This window comes from Thunnus maccoyii, chromosome 10, assembly GCF_910596095.1.
Source record: "Thunnus maccoyii chromosome 10, fThuMac1.1, whole genome shotgun sequence".
NCBI lineage: Eukaryota > Metazoa > Chordata > Actinopteri > Scombriformes > Scombridae > Thunnus > Thunnus maccoyii.
The window spans coordinates 11,864,637-11,883,360 of NC_056542.1; the positions used below are offsets into that span (position 1 = coordinate 11,864,637).

The 18,724-nt window shown below is 37.8% G+C and overlaps 2 protein-coding genes and 1 long non-coding RNA gene across 3 annotated transcripts; 2 read left to right on the top strand and 1 right to left on the bottom strand.

Moving 5' to 3' along the window:
• Positions 1-1,019: 1,019 nt before the first annotated feature.
• On the bottom strand, positions 1,020-5,208 carry LOC121906240. Its single transcript, XM_042424988.1, has 8 exons — positions 5,010-5,208; positions 4,663-4,773; positions 4,460-4,544; positions 4,127-4,311; positions 3,946-4,042; positions 3,696-3,846; positions 2,730-2,972; positions 1,020-1,283 (listed from the first exon to the last, which is right to left on the bottom strand). The coding sequence occupies exons 2-8, from the start codon at positions 4,735-4,737 to the stop codon at positions 1,226-1,228; spliced, it is 894 nt and encodes a 297-aa protein (XP_042280922.1). The 5' UTR covers positions 4,738-4,773; positions 5,010-5,208; the 3' UTR covers positions 1,020-1,225.
• Positions 5,209-10,781: 5,573 nt separating this feature from the next.
• LOC121905414 (mucin-5AC-like) lies at positions 10,782-14,546 on the top strand. The gene is made up of 2 exons (XM_042423633.1): positions 10,782-10,835; positions 12,345-14,546. Exons 1-2 carry the CDS (start codon positions 10,805-10,807, stop codon positions 14,189-14,191), a joined length of 1,878 nt encoding a protein of 625 aa, XP_042279567.1. The 5' UTR covers positions 10,782-10,804; the 3' UTR covers positions 14,192-14,546.
• Positions 14,547-15,024: 478 nt separating this feature from the next.
• On the top strand, positions 15,025-17,060 carry LOC121906199. Its single transcript, XR_006098572.1, has 3 exons — positions 15,025-15,136; positions 15,362-15,900; positions 16,099-17,060. It is a non-coding gene; the product is annotated as an uncharacterized LOC121906199 (long non-coding RNA).
• The last annotated feature ends 1,664 nt before the right edge of the window (positions 17,061-18,724 follow it).

Below are 18,724 nucleotides of genomic sequence, written 5' to 3' on the forward strand. Positions count from 1 at the left end.
GAGACTACTAAGAAACCAAGCATATCTTTGACCCCTGCTCGCTCTACTTCTCTCACCCTATGACAATGCTATGATCTGTACTTTCAATCATTACTTAAGTACTTTTAAAGTAAGTTTAGTTGCAGATAATATCTAACATGTTCTTTCTTCGTTTCCTCTGAGGAGCAATGGCCTACTTTTCACTGTCGCTCACCTGTTTGGGCTATTTTAGAAATGTGATCTATGCACACTATCCAGAGGAAGCCACAATAGTAGTTAAGGTATACATTCACACAGCCATTACCAGCAAGAGTGGGGAACTTCAGTTAAGGTTATACAATTTTCAGACATTAGAATACTTTGGAACTTAAAACGACTAGGGGGGGTGATAGGATTGCTTCTGTATGTTGTCTCACACTATTTTAACTGACTTGTAAAACACAGGAGTAATTAAATAAAAGGTTTATGGTTTTGCTAAATGTATCTCTGATCACAACACTTCCACATTCTGTCAGCATGTTAGGAACTCTGAGGCTACTGTGGTTTTTCATGATAATTTGTCAAGCACAGCTGGCAATATTGCAGTTGCTTTATTCTCATATGAAGACAATTTGTCAGTGAAAGGGCAAGATAGAGCCCATCATCATCTGACCTTTGGATCATGGTATGTTTGACATGTGTTAAACATGAGGATGTCTTGAAATGGCCTTGTCACTTTACATTTGCTTGATTAAAAATCCCTTCAGGCAAAGATCTGACTGTCACTCAAAGCAAGAAAAATGTTTTCAGTGCTCAACAGGTTTTTTATAGTTTCTGCAAGTTTTTTTGCCATTATGGCTGTTTTGACTTTGATCTTGAATTCCTTCTACTTATTTCACTTTAAGACTGAGACACTTAAAGACTTGTAAATCAACCAACTTAGAAAAAGAACAGCACTTTACCAACAACTATAACATTGTCCCAAAAGCCTCACACAGTGCCCTCTGCAATGTCAGAATGTAATCAAGTTGGAACGAAGTTTGTTGAAATGGTGTTTTATTGTTAATAATACAGATTTATGTCTCCGCACAGACAAGACACTCATGACATACTTTTTTTTCATTTTTATGTATGTACTTTGACACAAAGATTTACCTCATTTTAACAAGGTATCAGATCTATGACTATAGTACTGTTCTGCGTTCAGTTGGTCCTATATTCAGTGCATCCAATTGGGCAGGTCTGCATGATCTGGTCTGTATTTTTGTCATTCCCAGGCCATCAGTAGTTTGTGGAATGGTACGAAGGCACCATAGCCAGGCTTGCTGCACAGAACAGAAACAGAAATAACAATAAATCAACATCATGGGTATGTCTGAAGTTAATTTAAATCACCTCCTCCTAAAATTAAAGTGTACACATGTTCACAAGTGTTGGGTAGTTCATGTGCATATTGTATTTCTCCGCTTGAAGAAAAGACTATACTGAAGCCCTGTTTCCTACAACAATGAGTCAAATTTGTCAAGGGTGCAGGCAAATGAGTTCACACTTCATGCCCAAAGTTCACGCCTCATGTCAAATGGTGTAATTTGAGCCTCACAAGTTGCCCTCAGCCTGAGATTTGCATATTCAGCTCAGCCACTAAGTGCACAGGATTTACTGAAGTATGTCCAGAGGCTGTCGTTAAATACATAAAGACCAGAGTGTAATGCCTTCATTCAGACACTAAAATGTAATTTTATGTATTTAACCTGAGCTTTGGGGATCATATTTTTAGGTTAAAGAGTTCGGTCTAGACCTGCTCTATGTGAAAAGTGCCCTGAGATGACTTTTGTTGTGATTTGGCGCTATATAAATAAAAATTGATTGATTGATTGATTGATATTTCAATAATAGATGGATTGCAGAGACCATCAGTTGCTGTCAGAAGATTAAAAGTGAATGTGTTAATGTACTGTGTAAATCTGCAATGTGATTTATGATTGGAAGTAACTTCTGATAAATATGCACTGAAAACACATTTTAAAAGTTCTTAAAAAGTAACTGAATTGCGGTTTCAAAAAAGAAGTGAGATTATCCCAGTAAAGCACCATTGGGTGACTGATAGTGGTTGCAATAGAATCCCAGTGCAGCACTGAATGTCAGGTTGCACATATTGACACATTAAGAGCAGTGGAAGAATGTAACTAAGTACATTTATTCAAGTACTGTATAAGTACAATTTTGAGGTATTTTTACCTTACTTGAGTGTTTCCATTTTATGCTACTTTATACTTCCACTCCACTACATTTATTTCACAGCTGTAGTTACTAGTTACTTTTCCCATCAATATTTTACACATAAAACAGATGATGCATTTTATATTTTTTTATATTTGTGACAAAATTAGATCACTTCTAAAGAGATCTGTTTTCATCTTGACATTAAAGGGTCTTTTCTTCTAATAAATCCACATTAAATCCTCTTTGATTCAATGTTTTAAGACAACAAAACATGACAAATTCCAAGAGTGTATAATACTTTTCACAAACGCTATATACAATATATATAATAAATATAACACGGAGTGGGTCATTTGCAACTAATACTTTATACTTATACTTAAGTAATATTTTTAATGCAAGACTTTTAGTAGTTGTAATTGAGTATTTTTATGCTGTGGTATTGTAACTTTTACTTAAGTAAGAGATCTCAGTACGTCTTCCACCACTGTTAAGAAGCTACATGTTACCCATGTTGTTCACACAGTAAACAATATGAGATTAGTTACCATTCGAAGTATGTGTATCCCCTGTGGCTGCCATCATGCAATCCATGATCAGGTGTCTGCAGCTCAACCCCAAGGTGGAGATCTGCCTCCCCCTGCAGGTGGCCCAGGAAACGAATAGTTCCCGTGCTGATCCGTCCAGATGGCAGCATGATTCTGACCCTGTGACCCAGCTGCAGGTCCATGGGGGAGTGGGGAACAAAAACTCGGTGATGCCCTTGAGATGTGGTCCTCCATGATCTCACACTGGGGGAAGAGAGGGTTCAGTCAGACAGTAATATCAGTGGTGGAAGAAGTAATGAGATCTTTTACTTTAGAGAAGTATTGACAGCAAAACGTATTTAAAGTAAAAGTACTTATTATGCAAACTGTCCCCATTTAGAGTGTTAAATTGATCATAAATATGTTATTGAAATATTAATACTGATTGATTGACATGTACATGTACACAGCATTTTAAAGATGTCAACATGGCGTTAATCTTGATAATTTATACTGATAGGTAGTCTGATCTATAATAATGATATTTTGTAGTTATTTTAAAAAGACGATCACATGTTTTATGTATAAAATATTGTTTTGGAAAGTAGCTAGTAACTATAGCTGTGAAGTAAAAAGTACAATATTTCCCTCCAAAATGTAGTGGAGTATAAATACAAAGTATTTAAATTCAAATAAAAAATTGTACTTAAAGGGACAGTTCACCCCAAAGTCAAAAATACATATTTTTCCTCATACCTGTCGTGCTATTTATCCATCTAGATCATTTTGCTGTGAGTTGCCGAGTTTTACAACAAACAGACTTGATCTGCTATTTAATGGTACTTTAACAGGCAACATTAGAAACATCTGTGATATCACATCATGTATAGAGCATGTTTTTTTGCACTTATTTCATTTTTTAAAAAAACGTAAAATAGTAAGCACTGTTAACTAAATCTGTAAACCACTAAAGATTATGAGCTGCACCTTGCGGCTGAAGATGAGGAGGAGGAAGGTCGTGAGCTCAGTGCCGATGACAAGGACAACTGGCTGCCTGACAAACTGCTCGCGTAAGTGTCACCTCTTGACGACACGACAGACCCTCTGTGTTGGTACATCAGTCGTGAGAGATTGCGATCTAATTTTAGCATAAAAGTTGACATAATTATTGAATTCAAAGGCATGTTTGCATTTAAAAAAGTGTTAATGCAATGAAATGAGTGTGTGTGACATTTACTCGAGCACTCCTGATATACTTCTCCATTGTCCACTCCTGACTCTCCTTGGTCATTAAAGCTGCCCACTTTCACTAATACTCCAGCCTCAGAGGCCATCTGAGGGAAAAAAAAGAGACAAGTTGTCATTGATGAAGTCATAGACACAACCTCAAACACACTCACGCACATTCACAGACACACCTGATTGCATAGCTCTTCCTGTTTTTTTTGCAGCTCTGCAAACCTCCGTTCCCATGATGCTCTGTCACACGCAATCCTGGTCTTAAGCGACAGTATGTCTTTCTCAGTTTTGGTCAGTCTTTTATGAAGGACAGTTGTACGGTCAGGGCTACCAGGTATGGCTGCAACCACTTTACTTTCCACACCTGACAAACAAAGAAAATTAAAGTGGAGTTGTGGAGCTACAACACACCAGCCTCTCTGAATAAATTGAAGCCAGATGTATAAAGTATTTCCAATTGAAGACAAATATTTTATTTGTCAATTTTTTCATTGATTTAATGAGTTCCTTACCGACTAGTTGTTTCAGTTTGCGGCCTCTTTCCTCTGTAATGTGTTGTTCCCGTGGCAAGAATTTGATTGCATTGTATGGGCATATCTGCAATGCAAAAAAAAAAAGAAATTGCCATATATATATATCCACCCTTATCAAAACATTGAAGATCACAATTCCCAGTTTCAATACAAATTTAACAGATAACTGATCATTCTCTCACCCAAAGGAACCTGCAGGTGCACAGTATCCCCTTGAACGTCCATGTAAATACAGTCCACAGGATATATGCGGTCATGTTGTAGCATGTTCACCTCACATTGTGGTATTCTGACTGGGGAATGAATGAATATCAATGTGATATATCTAATACAGCTCAAAAAGGAATAAGGTAATCCTGTTGAAGTTATAATAAATCTTCACATTAGGGTGAACTGATGACTCTAGTTGTACTGAACTGTGGTCTCATGACTTCAAAGAAGGCTTTCAGTTTTATGACTTCATAAATAAACACACATAAAACATCAAAATCTACTAGTGGAAATTGCACAGACAGAGCTGGACACTGACCTTTGCCAGAAGCTCGGCTGAAGGATGGGAGGAAACAATCCCAGGCGAGGTCATGAGGAAACGGTAGCTCCCATTTCTGCTAAATGGGCCTCTGTCCTAGTCCACGGTGAATGCTAACGTAGCGCACAAGGCTCGCTGACCTGTTGCTATGCACCAAGTCTGTGTGAGCAGTGCTGCTGACGACTGCTGGGTAGGTAAATCTTATCTAATCTTCTTAGTCATGCAGTCACACAGTCCAGTTGCATCCAGGGTGCTTAATTTGGTCCACTGAGCCTTATCTATAAACAATGTGAATAAGCCTCCACATGCAATGCAACTGTTGAAGGACGGAGGATTCTGTGTCAGTATCCATCTGTTCTGTCTGTCTTTTGACACCTTCAACTGTAAGAGCCGAAGAAGTAAAAAAAAAAAAAAATTGTTTTTAAGTGGACGCATAAAAAACACATTTGATTTTAAATGAAACAAGATTCAAATGCTGACTTTCAGCCGGACACTTGATTAAATTATTGATTTCCCCTAAAATTTACTTCATACTTTGTTATTTACACTGAGTGAAATATTAAAACCCAAGGGACTTCAGTCTTTTCTATTCTCCACAATGACCCCTAAAGGATTTATATGGTTATAGACATATGAACATATATAAGGACATGAACACTTGTCACTCAGTAAAGGTCAAATACAATGCAATAAAGACGAAAATGATGAGTAAATAAACAAATATACACCTGAGCAAAGAAGCAAACTCAAAAGTAAGTAAGTAAAACAAAGGTAAATATGAAACTTAGCAAGATTGTTTAACTCTTTGATATTCTTTGTGTTGAATATTTTTCAAATTTAACAGTGCTCGGATTTATCATATCATATTAATTACTCTATTTCTCAAATTGTAAAAGCTGGGGCAACCTAACATATAAGACTTTATGTTTCTTATGGAAATATTAGATGTCTTGTGCATAATTTATCTCTACACTTCTTTAGTATCTTTAAAATCTTTGGAATCTTCACCAGAATTTAAAATAATTTTCACCGAGTTTGAACAATGTTTGGACAAATAACATGAAGATTGAAATAGTGGTGTGTGTAGCAGAATCAAAGAGGTTAAGTGTGTTTGAGGGTGTTTAACAATTGATGAACCTTGTAGAAATTGTAGCTCTTTTATACAAAGTCCCACAATTTTCAGAGACATACAGACAAGGCAAGCAAGGAGTTTCTTATGGCCTGGCAGAGCATCACAAGTGAAGAAGTGTCTACTGATGTCTGTGTGTTGTAGCCTGTCACTACGTGCAAAGGATTGCAACCACATATTAAAATGACTTTTGGAATTTGTCCAACAAAATCTTGCTATTATATAAACACAAACAGAGCTACTAGTTTGTTCAATCCTTATCTGATGTGGATCTAAACATAAGAGCAAAAGGTCATACTGACGTACAATATGTGACTGTTCTTCCATGTACAGCTCCTGCCATGTTTATACTAAAGGGCTAATTTCAGTAATACTGTTTTATTTTGTTGTGTCTAGACACTGTAGCCTTTGTTGAATGTTTATAGACAAACTTTCCAGGAAATGCAAATCTGTCATTCATAGGCGTTTTGAATGCCATTTGTTTCCTGAAAAAATGTTGGAAGCTCTATGGAACAAAACGGTGGCCTTGGATTGAAGATGAACAATTTTTTGCACAGTTAAGATTATTGCAATCATAGACTACTGTAAAATGAGGAGCAAAAAATTATGAAATGCACAAATGGATAGCAGGGATATGAAATTTGTAGTATATATTTCATTAGTGCAGAAAGTCTATAATCATTACACAGTAAAATTTGAGAAGTAAGATAAGTAAAATCCAGACTTTCACCACAGAAAACAAAAGCACCTTTAAAATCTGAACCCTCTCCATTTTAGAAATTTAGAATAGTTCAAAACAAAAAACTGACTCACACTTATAAATGATTGAATTTATTAAAGAGGACATATTATGCATTTTTGTGACTTTCTGTTATTTATATACTGTTGTGATATCAGATGTCTATGCTTAACATGATCAAATTTCCAAAACTCAAGGTTAAAGGACCAGTGTGTAAGATTTAGTGGCATCTAGCAGCGAAGTTGATGATTGCAAACAAACGCATGTGTAGGAGAACCTACGTTGGCTCACGAAAAACAGAAAAGGCCCTCTCTAGATACAGTGTTTGGTTTGTCCGTTCTGGGCTACTGTAAGAACAGTGCAACATAGCGGCCTCCATCAAAGGGGACCCGTTTCCTATGTAGATATGAAGGGCTCATTCTAAGGTAACGAAAACACAACAAGTCTTATTTTCAGGTGATTATACACTAATTAAAACATACTTATGAATATTATATTCTGTTTCTGTCAAGTTCAGTACATTTTTCCCAGTTGATCATCTGACTGATTACACAGTACATAAGTCTTTGGTTTCTAAGTAAAGCTGGGCATTCAGGTGAAACATGAGCCAGTACATAACAACACACATTATAAAACACAAAGGGAGTAAAATGCAAAATTAAAAGTTAAAAATTATAAACATGAAATTAAAAAATAAAATAAAATAAAGTAAAATAAGCAGGCAACTCAGGTAAAACCAGGAAATGCAAACCAAACCAACCATACAATAATTCTAAAATCCCAAGTTTGGATAATATCAATGATGCTTCAGTTATCTAAGCTACTTAGTCACTAATTTGACTAATACCCTGACACGTCACAGGTTTCAGACAAAACTATACATAAAAGGAATGCAAATGATGAGTTTGTGTGTGTTTGTATGCCTGTATGTGTACATGTGCAAATTTTCCATCCATCCGTCATCTTGTCTTTTATCAAACAAGTAGAGACTTTGTATCTATTTGATTGAAATAAAACAGGATGACCAGCACAGGCATAGCCAGGAATTCTCAGTGAATTTTGTTTACTACCCTTTTTTGCCACCTGTTATATATTCACAGTCTTTGCGTCATTTATCACATTTAAGTGTTTCCTAATAACAGCTCATACAATCCCTTCAGAGAATTCCATTATTATATGATATTACAAATAAAATTCAAATGCAGATTTGATTTACTACACACAGACTTTTAGAAATAACTCTCAAACTCCTGTGTATTTTTTAATAATGATGACTGAAATAAGCCATACATAGCAGACAGAATTTTGTGTGTTTCATGCAGCTGCAATGAAAAAGGAAGGACTTCTGTCACCTGAATTGCGCAGGTGCCTTTTGTGTTGTGCCCAAAGAATTCTACGTTCTTTCGACCACAAAGAGGTGATTGTAGTCTGTGGTGGCTTCATGGCTGGCGGAGAGAGGGGGTCTGATTTCACATTGTGTTGCACAGAAACCAAGAGGTTCCATATACAATCTCCCCACTAGGCATAGAAATTTCACCTGTACCCTTATAGGCAAGAAAAGGCTTAATCCACTGAGTTATTTTAGTAAATCTTTAATTGCTGGGTGCACAGTTTTTGCTAACTTTCATCAAAGCAACCCAATACTGCAACACATTGTAATGTAATATCTTCTTTTATGGTGAACTGACACACATGGGAGAAGTATTGAAAGATATTTTGAAAGCTGAATGTAGTAGAGGTGATTCAAGTATTTATTTGTCTGTCCAATTGTTTTTTGTATATAATCAGAGATCACAATATACTCACATGAAACACAAGCTGACATATGGTGCAATTTTCTGAAATGTTCTGCAATTGCATATCTGAGTGTTTAACTGATCATTCTCAGGTCAACCAGATCCACCTCAAAACTATGTACTGTATACATCAGAACTGAAGGTTTAATTAATACTGACAACCAAATTAGTGTATTCCTGGTGTCACTGCCACTTTGCATCTTGTAATCCACCCAGCAACAGCAGTCTCCTCCTCTCACACAAATATAGCTGTGCAGGTGAGAGTTTCCACTTGTTATGTTGCCACTACAGTGCTGTCAGGAGGAAGCAAAGGGGGGAGGTGACAAAGACCAATAGAGAAAGGGAACGTTGGAGAAAGAGAGCTCATTCACTTCAATCACAGCTGACGAAAAACCCTGCAAATTGCACCACAGGTGAGTGGACTTGAATAGAAACAAAATTTATTTTTTAATGGTGAATTTAGTGTTCATGATTTAATTTTACCTATAGAGAGATTTGAAATGTGTGCACATGGAATTACAGGGGGATGCAGTAACAGTAGTATCATTGTAGCCAGCAAATTATACAGTAGGGGAATGGTGTGATATCTGTTATGTTTTGACGGTTCTGTTGCAAAAGTTAGTCTATCTATGCAATATTATTATGTTCTATTTTGGACAAGTCAATCACTAACAACTATTTGGATGCATATGAACACATTTGTTTAATCATCTGATGAAATACTATTTACATAAATCTGAGAATAAATCTGAAAATTTCTTAAATTATCTTCTCATTTATCATATTTTTCTCTATACTATCTGTACAGATTGATAGATTGATCCAGATTGATAACAGAAACTATTTATTGAGTCATATTTCTGATTATAAAATGCTTTGCAAAATATTGACAGGTTTCCTGTTCAAGGCGTCTACTCATTACCAGAAACATACAGACACTGTTAATCACATTACATTCATAAGAATATTCTCTAATGAAGATACTGTCTCTTTTGAAGTGTTGTAATATTTACAGCAACTGATACTGTTGAGGGTTGTTTCTGTCATCATTTAACTAGTACTATAATTAAATCTTGGGCACAATTCACCAGCACAACATTATGAAAATGGACATAGTGAGTTTATGCAAGGAGGGGTTAGGCCAACAGGGAGTATGATTTACAGCATGACAGTTTAGCAGCAGAACAAATCCCTTGATACAGCCTACATAAAATGTAATATCATTTAAGAAATACGGACTTTTCTCCAATTAATTCTGCATTTTGATTTGGATGCCAACATGTTGTCACTCAGTTTCCAGGGTGTAGAGCCCATAGGAGGCCATGCTGAGATCCAAGGGAGATGGGAAAAAACAAGTCATGCCACTTAGTGGTTCTCCCAAGGGAACTGACAGAGGAACAAACACATTTTAATTGTGCTCACTGATAAACTCATGCAAACAGAGACACTTATGATATAATTGTGGGTCAGTACACAGAACTAATCTTCGCAGGAATGATCTCATGATGGGTTGACTACTGCTATAAATTGCTAATCATATTTAAACTTTAAATGTTTTAACCGAGGCTTTTGTTCTAGGTGTCACAAATGAGAGAAACTGTGTGTAAAAATGTGAAAATGAAGTGCAAAAAAATAAAGCTTTAAATCTTGAATTTTTCAGTTTCTACTGTGACTCAACCAAACAATTATGATATCAGTTTCACCAGGACAATTTGAGGATTGTAAAAAGAGGAGACCAAAGATGACTTAGCTCTCACAGATCAAAAGAACTGCCCAGGTGGATTACAATGAAAGAGCAGGGCTGTAATTCAGAGAGCTATTAGCATGGGTAAACAGTATGAATTATGCCCACATTACCATTCACCATTTAGACCTTTTTCAGCAAACAAATTAAGTTTGTTCTACCCCAGTTTATTCTGCAAGCAAAGATGCTGAATGAAGGTCGCTTTATCAAAACATATTTACAGACATCGATATGTCTCTGCAAAACATTGTGGACATTAATCGAACAACATCTGGCAGATGTTCATTCATTTTAAGTGTATGTTTTATGTTTCCCTTACCAGGATTTTAACAGATATTGTGTCATTACAGGCTGGACAAAGAATTCTGCCTTTCTGCTAATGTGATAATGGCCTCCACCACTTTTATAATAGACAAAGGTATGAATGTGTGTTTGCTTTTTGAAAGCACTGTCACTGGTCACACATGTTTACTTAAGGTATAGTATAAAATCAGTATTGTTATCTCCATCAGCCTAGTCTGACAAACATTTACATAATCGTGTTTTAGCTGTATTCAGGTGTAAAGCAGCTTGCATGTACACTTCGAGAGGTCTCGTGGCTGGTGCCTCATAAAAACATGCCTGGTGATTAATGTTTTCTATCCAAAAATCTTACGTTAATCAAATATACTGTAAAATGTATATTTTGTGCTGTGTACATATGTATTGTAAGATTAAAATTCATAGGCACGTATTGAGTGTTTATCAAGAAATAAATGATAGATCTACAGAAACTCTGGGACACTACTGTCCCTGTCCCAAAAGAAAAGATGTTATACTGTAGCTCTCTCATGAATAAAAAGATGACACATGTATGTTGGCATGGTTACTATGCACCAGTGCCACACATGTGGCTACACACACATACATAAGCATAGATTCTGTCTGTTTCATCTATTTCTTTATTGTTCTCTTTTTCATTTATTTTTATGTGTAACTAACCAACATACACATTATTTTACATATTCATGGTGCTGATGCTTGAATTATATTTTATTTTTCTTCACTTGTTACATTATGGAGAACAAGACTTGGAGTCACACTAACAGCTCTGTTAGGCTGTACTTAGGCACAGTGATGTGTTGAGTTAAATGAAAAATATACTTACAATGACAAAGCTCACATGATGTTTAGCAGGTATGAGGTGTTCATCATCTTAATGTAGCAAAAGTGTAAATAAACAAAAGTGTTGGACAGATTAAAATTCTGACCTGATGATAGCGGTAGATGAAAAGTTATGGGGTCACCAAAGTTATTACAATTCTTCCTGAGGGAAACATAGATATCTGTACCATTTCATGGCAATTCATCCAATAGTTGTCATGATATTTCACCCACAACCACAAATGTAAACTTCATAGTTGTGCCAAGTCAGGGCCTGTATAAACTTTAATTTCACTTAATTTTATTTATTTATTCATAAGGACAATGCAGATTCATCAACATTTGCCAGCTGGCACATTTTCAACTGCAGTCCTGTGGTGAGATGTTCTGAAACCAATGAAGTGATGCTCAAAAATTACATATAAAAGACAACAACACGCCATAAAGACAGCAATAGCAACAAAAAAAAGTATTCTCAAGACAATGCAAAAACCACATAGAGCAACAGGAAACAGCAAAACATTAGTATAATAATACAACAATAATATCCATTATTTCATACATGTAGCCATGCAAGCAACACAAAGCAACAAAAACAGCTAAGCAATACTGATTAGAACCATTTTTTGAAATATGCAGACAAGCATATTAACAATCATAATCATAACACATGAATAAAATATGATAATCATAATGTCGATCATGATACAATGTTCATCATTTTCTATGTTCTGGTTTCCATACACTAAAATACATACTTCTATTATGTTTCCCAAAATGCCAGGCTGCACAGGTATCTTCCGCCTCCTCCTATTAGGACTTCTTCTGCCATCAGTATTAGTGTCAGGTCAAAGTTCCCCACCACCCACCACCAACCCCTCTGGAGCCACAACACCGCTCAGCACCATCACCCAGTCCCCCATGACCATGACATCTGGAGGCACAGCAACCATGACCACTAGCCAGCCCCCCACCTCTGGAGCCACAGCAACTTCTACCACCCAGCCCCCCATCACCACATCTGGAAGCCAGGCAACCAGCACCACCGCCCAGCCCTCCATCTCTACCATCTCTCCAGCCACAACAACTTCAGCCAATACCCAGTCCCCCACCACCGGCACCACTGGAGGTACAGCAATGACCACCACCACCCAGTTCCAGTCCACTGCCACCTCTGGAGGTATAGTAACCACCACCCAGACCCCTACAACCACCTCCGGAGGCACAGCAACCACCATGAGTACCCAGTCCCCTCCAACCACCACTGCCTCCGGGGGCTCAGTATCCACCACCAGTAATCAGTCCCCCACAACCACTACCACCTCCGGAGGCATAGTATCCACCACCACCCAGTCCCCCACAACTACTACCACCTCTGGAGGCTCAGCATCCACCACCACCCAGTCCCCCACAACCACTACCATCTCCGCAGGCATAGTATCCACCACCACTCAGTCCCCCACAACCACTACCACCTCCGGAGGCATAGTATCCACCACCACCCAGTTCCCCACAACCACTACCACTTCCGGAGGCATAGTATCCACCACCACCCAGTCCCCCACAACTACTACCACCTCTGGAGGCTCAGCATCCACCACCACCCAGTCCCCCACAACCACTACCACCTCCGCAGGCATAGCATCCACCACCACTCAGTCCCCCACAACTATTACCACCTCCGGAGGCTCAGCATCCACAACCACTACCACCTCCGGAGGCATAATATCCACCACCACTACCCAGTCCCCCACAACCACTACCACCTCTGGAGGCATAGTATCCACCACCACCCAGTCCCCCACAACCACTACCATCTCCACAGGCATAGTATCCACCACCACTCAGTCCCCCACAACTACTACCACCTCCGGAGGCTCAGCATCCACAACCACTACCACCTCCGGAGGCATAGTATCCACCACCACTACCCAGTCCCCCACAACCACTACCACATCTGGAGGCATAGTATCCACCACCACTCAGTCCCCCACAACTACTACCACCTCCGGAGGCTCAGCATCCACCACTGCCACCCAGTCCCCTACAACCACTACAACCTCTGGAGGCATAGCTACCACCACCCCCCAGTCATTCTCCACTACCACCCCCGGAGGCATAGTAACAACCACTGCCCAGTCCGCCACAACCACCTCCGGAGGCTCAGGAACCACCACTGCCACCCAGTCCCCCACTACCACTACTACCTCTGCAGGCACAGCAACCACCATCACCACCACCTCTGGAGGCCCAGTATCCACCACCAGCACGCAGTCCCCCACAACCACTACCACCTCCAGAGGCATAGCATCCACAACTATCCAGTCCCCCACAACCACCTCCGGAGGGTCAGCAATCACCACACAGTCTGGCACCAGCACAACAACCACTGCCAATTCTACACCTTCAGCTTCTATCATCTATCCTAGTTCAATCAGTACTACTAATACAGGAACCACCTCTGCCTCCCCCACAGCTAGTTCAACAGCCATGATCCAGTCCAGCACCACCATGGCGGGCTCAAGTTGGACCAGTTCATCATCCTCCAAGACATCAGGTTCTGGTCCCTTACCCTCACTGTCCACCAGTAAGTCATCATACTCAGGAAGCTCCACTGGTATGTTTTCTTAGAACCAAATAATATGATGTTTCCACTGACATCCAGAGTTTGTTTTCCGATGTGTATAAAAGAAAGCTATTGTTATTTCTCTGTCTTTTCCTATCCTTGATCATGACATCCATCTTTTTGGCTCAGTAGGCATGCCTGGTATGAATGGAACCACTATGTCAAATTCTACCTCAATGAGCATGGCAAGTCCACCTTACTTGAGAGTTTGTTATATTTGCGTCTTTCCCTTATCACTCCTTCTTCTTCATCCTTTCATACTCATATCTTTATCGGGCATCTTTTATTTCTCTCAAACACAGATATACTGCCCCTCATTCACCTGTAACTACTCAGACTGCTACACAATGTACACCAGTCAGAATGACACTTCATGTGCTGCTGATGCATATTGTCAGGTAGGGTGGCAAATGACACAAACCTTTTGAGTCATCAAACAAAACTCTCTGACACATTACCCTTAACAAATAAATTGACCTAATATGCGTTACAGTCTATGTATTTAATTATGTGTACATACAGCAAAATATACAATGTAGCCTACTATATCAGTAATCCATAGAAGCAACTGAGCATTTGAAGGATGTAGTGGTATCTGTGAGTAACTACTGAAGGTAAAGGAAAATAATCTTTTTTTCTAAATTAACTTTACACTTTAATTGTTTACATAATGTAATTGTCCGGTATAATGTTACATTTAATTGTAATAGTCAATGACTTTTACAGAAAGAAAGAAAAGCAGAGGCACTTAAAGAAATGTCTCCTAATGTGTCACTCTGCAATGTACCAGCTGATTAGACAGACGGACATGTGCTACACTGTTAGCTGCAGTGCCTCCTGTGCTGATAGCTGCCTCAACACCTCGCAGACTAACTGCTCTGTGAACTGCTGCAATTCTACTGGCTGCCTCAATAGTAGTTTTGCATCCATGATGATGACAACAACAACAGGTAAACAGAACCATCTTTCACATCTTTAACATTCCCATTTCATGACTATAAAAAATAAATAAAACAATAATATTCCTTGATATGTTAATGTACTTAATAAATTAATTTATTATATTAATTACCCCACATTGTTCTTGCAAATAATTTAACATGTTTTTAATATTTTACTATTTTCTTACTTGTTTCTTACTTATTTTCTATTATTTTCTATTTACATCCTCTCAGTAATTACAACGACAACAATGAAAACAACAACAACACAAACCACAACAGTCACCAAAACGACTATGACCAACACGCAAACAACAGCAAGCAAAGTAAGAACAAGAGGGTTTGTGTGTGTTTGAGTTTATGCTTGCATGGGAATGGATGTATATGAGGGGGCAGGAGGCTAGAGGCTTGTGTGTATCATTAAATTCAGTTCATCTCCATTTCACCTTTTCTTAGATGGTCAGCTGCACATTTTCTTTGTGACAGCTGTCAATGTGTATTTAAAAAAATATATATGCAAAGTTGTTTATATTTGTATACATTGTTGACTTTTAAACACTTCCCTGTAATATTAATGTTGGTGGTGGTGTGTAGAACCGTATAACAGTTTGCAAAATGTCGTGAGCAAGGCCTGGTGTGAGATTAGCGTCATCTTCTCATTGATGTTGTTTTCTCAGGGAAAAAAATGCCATTCAGGTACATGTGATGGCACAGATTGCTACAAAAATTTTGAGGAATTCAAAACATGCTCCCCCTCACAACCACACTGCCAGGTGAGAACTGCCAAAAATAACAATAAGATACTCCAAGTTCTACAACTTAACACAAATTCACACTTTAACACATCTATATAATGTTGATGTACTACAATACCATATTTCATCAAAATGTTCTAATCTCATCTCATATTTAGACTTTTAACCACTTGTAGGACCTGCACTGTTCTCTCTTACCCACTATTGCTTTTGCAGCTGAAAAAGGAGACTGTCAATTCCAAGTTTAAGTGGACAGCGGGTTGCACCAACTGCACTAGCCATACCCCATGCAAAGCCTCAACACAACCTCCATGTCTTCTAGAATGCTGCAACGCCACTACAAATTCCTGCTTATGGTTGAATGGCACATTGAACGTCATCTCCTTTGCCACAAGAGGTCCTCATCTTCACATAGAATTGATTGCTTCCTTACTTTGCCTGTTTGCCATCAGTTTCCTGCTGTGAGCGACTGTGGAGGGGCTTGCTGTGGGTCATTAAGACATCTGAGACATGAGTAATTCCCTCTAGAAAAAAAGCTTAGCAATGAGAGGTTAACGTTACTTAATCATTTATCTCGCTGATATTCATATGTAATTGTATATATGTATGGAATTATGTAAAGCCCCACTTACCATGTTGATTTTGTTTCTTGTTCAAGACAGATTAAAAACAGCCTTGAAAAGTATTTCTAAAAGAAAAAACAATACATATATAAACTTCAGGAATCAAGACAAACATGACAGAAGCAATGTAGTCATTACATCACTTCACATTTACAGTAGGTTGCAAATCACCATATTAATTAACAAAATGATATATTAAAGCAAACACTGTGTGTGACATTCTCTCCTCTGTTAAATTTTAAGAAATAATTTTAAGTTACTTAATGTCTTGTAATTGGTTCCCATGACCTTGTCCATAACTGATTGAATTCAGCTGCTGTCTGTTTTTGTTTGTGCCTTCCCACTACAAACGGATTGTAGATGGCTTTTAATTTTGGATGGGTGAGAGAGCCTAAACCCAACATTCCTACTTACACTAACATGGTTATAAATATTTTATCACCAAAACCTTTTCCTAGATTTTCATCCCTTCAAGCCATTCTGAGAATAACGCAGCTATGACTATATGCACTTTATGAGACACAAATGTTGAGTTCTTACAGGGTGTTGTGAAGGTTTTGCCGTTGCTGTAGATGTGATCATAATCAAATGTGCAATTCAATACTTTTGGCTACTTTTTGTCTAATATGTTTGTGAATTATGATGTTAGATGTCAATGCTGTGGTTTATAAAGTATATTTTATGGTATAATGGGGTCATGTACTGTAAATGTTTAATGAAATCAATTTATTCTAGTTTTGTGTATTGTATAAAATACAATTATCATAAAAATTATATAAATCTATTAAACTGTATGCCTGATGAATTTTAATTTGATTATCCCCTACATACTGCTCAGGCTAAATTGACCATTTTTACATTTGAGAGCAGGAAAAACACCCTAAACACCATTCATTTAGCCTAAAACTTTTTGACATCATATACAAAAAATGGAAATAGCTCAACTTTTTAAAAATGTTTGTGCAGCTGATACACATTTTTTTTCATAGAGGGTGCTCCAGGTTAAATTTGGCCCCCTATTTATTCAAAAATTTAAAAAATCACCATTAAAAATGTCACGGCATTCTTCACATTCAAAAATTTTGATTGAAATCATGACGGCTGTTGTGTTCTCTTGTTTTAGGTACCATAGGACCATAATAGTGTGATTTGAATGTTTTTTTTTCTCTCCATAAATAAACTCTCCGCTCTCTGAAAATTTAATTAAAGATTAATCACTCATTTATGATTGACTGATAAGGTATTTATGAATGAAAAATAGATTTTGTGGTTCAAAAGTTTGGTATAGAGACTAATAATGAAGGGATATTGTGAAGGGTTAGAATATGTAAGAGTTACATAATAAATTTGAATGAAGAAAGGTAACACTTACTCCAAGCTGCAAAATTCTGACCTTACAATGATCTGACTAGGATCAAAATGTTGTCCAGATTAAAGTGTGCAGGTGTTACCTTTTTCATTGATACCACGTTCTAATAGTCTTACACCTACGTGATGTGCATATAATTACTCTTAAACTCTTAAGTTATAAATTTGCCTTAGGATACTAGAATACCAGTAAAGAGTGGAAGCAGTCCAATGTTTCTAGTTCTGAAAAGCTGCAGAGGGCCCACAAAAAACAGTATTACACTGTGTGGTTAATAAGTTCTGTAAATTACTTTTTTTTTTGTGTAGCTTTATCTCTCAACCTTCTACTAAACTTCTGCTAACTTAGGTAAGTTGTTGTTAGTGATTCCTCACATTTTACAGAATGTCTTCAGCTTCCAGAGAACTGATGTGAACAGGTCAAATACTCAAAATAGTTGCCAGTAAGAGCAGAAAAAGGTTGAGGACACTGCGAGTGCAGAAAAATTGGTATCTTATTCTTTTTACAATACATTTGTTGCTACATGACTGTAGGGACAATGTTTATGCTTATTCTAAGTAGAGGTCCTTGTTCTTCAGACTGATGCCAACACATGTTACTGTTGATCATTTATGAGGAAAAAATATCAATACGATATCAGTTCCTCCACTCGTGGTGTGTTACAACAAAATGGGCCCACAAATGCAAACATGCACAGTGCAAATATGGAATGGAGTGGATTCTCTTTTCACAAAAAACAAACAAACGAAACCATTTGGCCTATTGACTTGGGGGCTCAGTAGCCCTCCTTGAAAGCTTTGATATAACTTTGTAGAAGAGGGGATACGGGTCTATATGTAGGACATAATCCTCT